The sequence below is a fragment of the Cupressus sempervirens genome, chromosome 2, assembly GCF_028749045.1.
Source record: "Cupressus sempervirens isolate cs-2001-9-10 chromosome 2, ASM2874904v1, whole genome shotgun sequence".
Taxonomy (NCBI): Eukaryota; Viridiplantae; Streptophyta; class Pinopsida; order Cupressales; family Cupressaceae; genus Cupressus; species Cupressus sempervirens.
In genome coordinates, this window is record NC_143119.1 from 258,024,185 (window position 1) to 258,028,352 (window position 4,168).

Sequence of the window (4,168 nt, forward strand, 5' to 3'; positions counted from 1 at the left end):
CCTCTTGTATCTCATTTTATTTTAATAAAATTTTACCCCTCTTTTAATTTTATTTTTTTATCATTCTGTACCAGCATTGATTCAACCTCTGTATTCATATAAGATATAATCCAAATAAATTTCAGTTATCCAATGTTGTTCAAGGGAGGGTAGTTTAAACCATTTAAGTTGAAAATTGTGATTTGAACTATGAAGAGAAAAAGCTATGATGATGATTTCCTCCTGAGGTAGATCTATCCTCACAATTAAGTCTAGAATTATTCCGAGCAATTCGAATTTGAAAATATATTTATGAGAAGAGAAAAGGTTTCTGAAGCAATTAATTGAAATGATAAGTTATAGAGTGTTTCCACTTTCTAGACACATCATTTTAAAAGTAAAAGTCTAGTTGGATTGTCAACAAGCAAGAATAAACAGATAACATATATAGTTAATAAACATCATCTGCAAAAAATTCTCCCTTCGATTTATAATATGATTCAAAAGAACAACGGAGAAAGAGCAATTTAACTAAAAAGAAAAAATCTGTTTCAATAATTCCATCGTTCATAAAACATTGTAAAATAAAAACTTTTAACTCAATAATCATGTCACAATTGTGAATTGATGCTTATATTGATTGGCGAAATTTAAAAATTTGTACGTAATGGAATAGGCCATTCATACAAAGATCCGTTCTCTAAATTTGCTATTGCTATGGCTACCTATTTCTTCTGTATGAGCTATTAACTTGGTTACAAATTGGTGCCCCAATATACAAGCACGTAGCAGCAGAGCATAACATCAACCCTCATGATCCCAAATAGATTAAGCAGCTGCCTTGAATAAAGTTATAGATTTGTAAGTTTTGCAAAGGTCCTTTCTGAATATTTCAATGTTCCTTTGTTACACAATCAGAGATATGTACAAAGCAGAAAATTGAATAAATGCTAACGAAATCAATTGGGCAGTCCTCTATTCGAACCTTTCCCAGCCCAGCTGTAAAGCCTCTCACTTAGAAGGTCCATGTCCAACTTAGATGGCGCGCCAATCTATATCAGAGCAAAAAGAAGATTATTTCTCTCAAATTCATATAACAATGGATTTTTAAGTAAATTCAAAGAAATTTGCATGGGATCCAGTGTGTAAGATGTTTTATCATTAACATTTAGAATCACATGATCTATTATCATAATTTTTCTTTTTCTTTTGCTCTAGTTTATTGTGATGATAGATCATGTAATATGATCTCAAACATTAATGATAGAGAATATAATGTAAAAATTATCTTGCAAACTAGATTAAATTATACAAACCAAAGAAATATTTTAACATATTTTATTTCGGTACCTTGACCAGGATTGTATGGAACACACTATCCTCAGTAGAAAATCCTTGGGCATGCAGAATGTCAAGGTCTTGCTCCTCAAGAATCTCAAAGAGTTTGGACTGAGCGCTGCTGCAGTTTCTAACGGTAGAGATTCTGATAAATAGATTCAACTCATGTTGCTCCATTATAACCGTTGGACAAATCTCACTACTACTAGATGACTCAACTAAGTTTACTGACTCGTCACGTATACTGCTTTGGATTTGCTTCCTGTCCTCCGCGTCCTTTCTGATGGCATCAGATTTCTGTCTATCAAAATAATTTGAAAGTTCGCCTTGTTTCTGCAAAAGACATAAAGAAAGAAGACATGTTATATTTCAAACTTTTCTTTATATATCTTAACTTATCATTTTATATCTTAGTCTATATGTATTTTTGTGAATTCAATTGTATAAGGTTTGTTTTCATTTAAGCTCTGGATCACATTCTATTAGTTATCATCAAGATAATAGTAAGATTGGATGATTTCAAGTGAACATAACAGAAAACTTTAGATTACATTTAATGAACTATCATCAATAGAACAGAAAATTGAATCACGACAAAAGTCATATTCTATTGTCTCTCATCAAGATAATAGAATGCTCCAATCATATTCCATGATCTATTGTAAAGATGATAGAAAATTCTAAATCACACTCTATGAACTATCATCAAGATAATAAAAAACTCTCATCACACCATTAATAGTCCATAACTTATTATCGAGATAATATAAAAAGAACCTTAATTTCTATGGATCTGATTTTAGATCATGCAATGTAATCCAAAAACACCCAACTAAAACTAAGAATATCAGACCCTAATGTCTTTAGTTTAATACCTTATGATGTTGAGGTAGCAGAGACTGAAGCCTGGCAAAGGTCAAATCTGTCTTTATTTGCCTCACAAGAAATTGTGTCAGACTCTTTTTGTAAAGAACAGATTTTCCATGACCCAGGCGAAGCTTATTCTGCCAAGCTCTGTACTTTTTCGCCCCCATTATTCTCTCAAGCAAATGGGTAGCTATTCTTCTTCTTCTTCTTGAAAGAATGTTATTTCCTATTCATAGAAACAAGTTCAATATAAAGCTGCAAAAACTAATACGTGTCGTTTTGAGTAATCTAAAAGAATCTAAACACCAAAGGTGCCTGCAAGGTAGAGACGCCTGCAATTTGGTGCAACAACATGATCCACGTTATGCCACTTTATAAAGCGTGGGATTATTCTATTCAATGATAACAATACAATAATGGAAGCTTTTTATTAAGTCAAGACATTGCATCGGTATGTATTGTTTCTTAAACAACTGGGCCGACACTACAGTAGAACATATGAAGAATTGGTCCCATGGACCCAGATAATCTTCCCGCTTGATGAGATTGTGCAAAAACATTAACATCAAAGCTGATTAGATTTCTTCCTAATTAAATCTAATCTTTCTAGGGTACACTATAATGCCGTCAAACCCATACCAAAATCATAGTATGAAAGGACTCATTGGTTACCTTAAATAGAGACGACTTTGTCCTTACAATATAATAGAACAACAAAACCCTAGAATCCATTAAAAAAATGAGTGGGAAGTAGTCACACTCAAGTACAACCTCCATACATGAATACAAGATAATACAGCTAGATCATAAACTTGCATCACCTAAGAAGACTTTTGTATTATTCCAACGCTTTTGTCTATTAAAGAAATGGGTTTTAGAATATTGTAGGTATTACTTTTTAAATTGAATGCTAGGAGAGAGGAATCAAAGTTGTAGTTGTTGAAAAGCAGTTTTCAGCATTTTCTGATCTTTCTTGGTCAAATTCAATGGCTTTGAGAAGGTTGACGACTGAGGAGTCAGATTATGAAAGTTGTGGATTGTTAATTTGGGCTGTGACCCACTTTGGTCAAATCTTCTAATCATTCAATGGACAACTTTGCCGGGCTTTTGGACTTCAAGAACAACTGGCCACTATGTTTTGGCCATGTTTCACATGTTTTTCAATATTTTGGACTCCGTTGGAGGTTGTTTTAGGCACGTCTCCGCCACTCGAAAATGATGTACAAAGTCGGCATTATTTATTGTGCCTATCCGAAAGGATATTTAACCTTTTGAATGCTCTAAGAGGTAAAGAGATTATATATGCCCTTGTGGGGGCCTGGTTAAAGCCCCCCACACTAATCATACCGTCATTGTAGTTAAAAATTATAAACTATAAGTGTAATGAGTAGATGTAGGCAATAGTCATATCTTTCTTTTATGGGTTATTAATTTCATTATTAATATCAATTACATTAAATGAATAATAGGCATGTCAAAAAATGTAGTGAAGGTAGATTCTTAGGTCATTTAAGTAAAGTTCCGTTTGGTTCGTGGAATTTAAAAAACGTGGATTTCTACAAACTTTGGTTTAGCCAAATTAAGGTTTTGTATATCTTCATTTTGATTTTTGGGATTGTACTGAAACCGTTTGTTCCACTCGGAAGATGTGTGTGAAGACACATTTTTATGCATAAGCTTGGAGTTGAAGGCAAATTTCAAAAAGTAGTCCAATCTATTGTGTTTACACTCCTTAAAAAACAAAACCATGTTTTGATTTTCAATTCCTACTTTTAGTAGGAAGTTGGAAAACTTGGTTTTGAGGCAAAATTGGAAGTTCCATATGCTAATTCCATTTTGCAAATTTTGAAACAAATGCACAAATTTTCAAATCCGGGTTTTGAAAAAGCCAATTCCTATCATCTTCTAGAAACCAAACGGACCCTAAGTGGTAGGAAATAGTCATATCTTTCTTCACGATGGTGAGTTATTCTTATACAAATTT

The 4,168-nt window shown here is 32.8% G+C and overlaps 1 protein-coding gene across 1 annotated transcript; it reads right to left on the reverse strand.

Annotated features, from left to right (window-relative positions):
- Positions 1-588: 588 nt before the first annotated feature.
- Positions 589-2,533, reverse strand: LOC149572033 (uncharacterized). The gene is made up of 3 exons (XM_089813373.1): positions 2,193-2,533; positions 1,330-1,650; positions 589-1,031 (listed from the first exon to the last, which is right to left on the reverse strand). Exons 1-3 carry the CDS (start codon positions 2,349-2,351, stop codon positions 939-941), a joined length of 573 nt encoding a protein of 190 aa, XP_089669499.1. The 5' UTR covers positions 2,352-2,533; the 3' UTR covers positions 589-938.
- Between the last annotated feature and the right edge of the window lie 1,635 nt (positions 2,534-4,168).

Bases quoted from the DNA above. Each gene is read 5' to 3' on its own strand.
- LOC149572033 (XM_089813373.1), bottom strand. From the start codon at position 2,351: ATGGGGGCGAAAAAGTACAGAGCTTGGCAGAATAAGCTTCGCCTGGGT. The intron at 1,651-2,192 runs GTATTAAACTAA...TGTCTTTTGCAG, and splicing joins TGCTACCTCAACATCATAAG to AAACAAGGCGAACTTTCAAA. The intron at 1,032-1,329 runs GTACCGAAATAA...GCTCTGATATAG, and splicing joins TCCATACAATCCTGGTCAAG to ATTGGCGCGCCATCTAAGTT.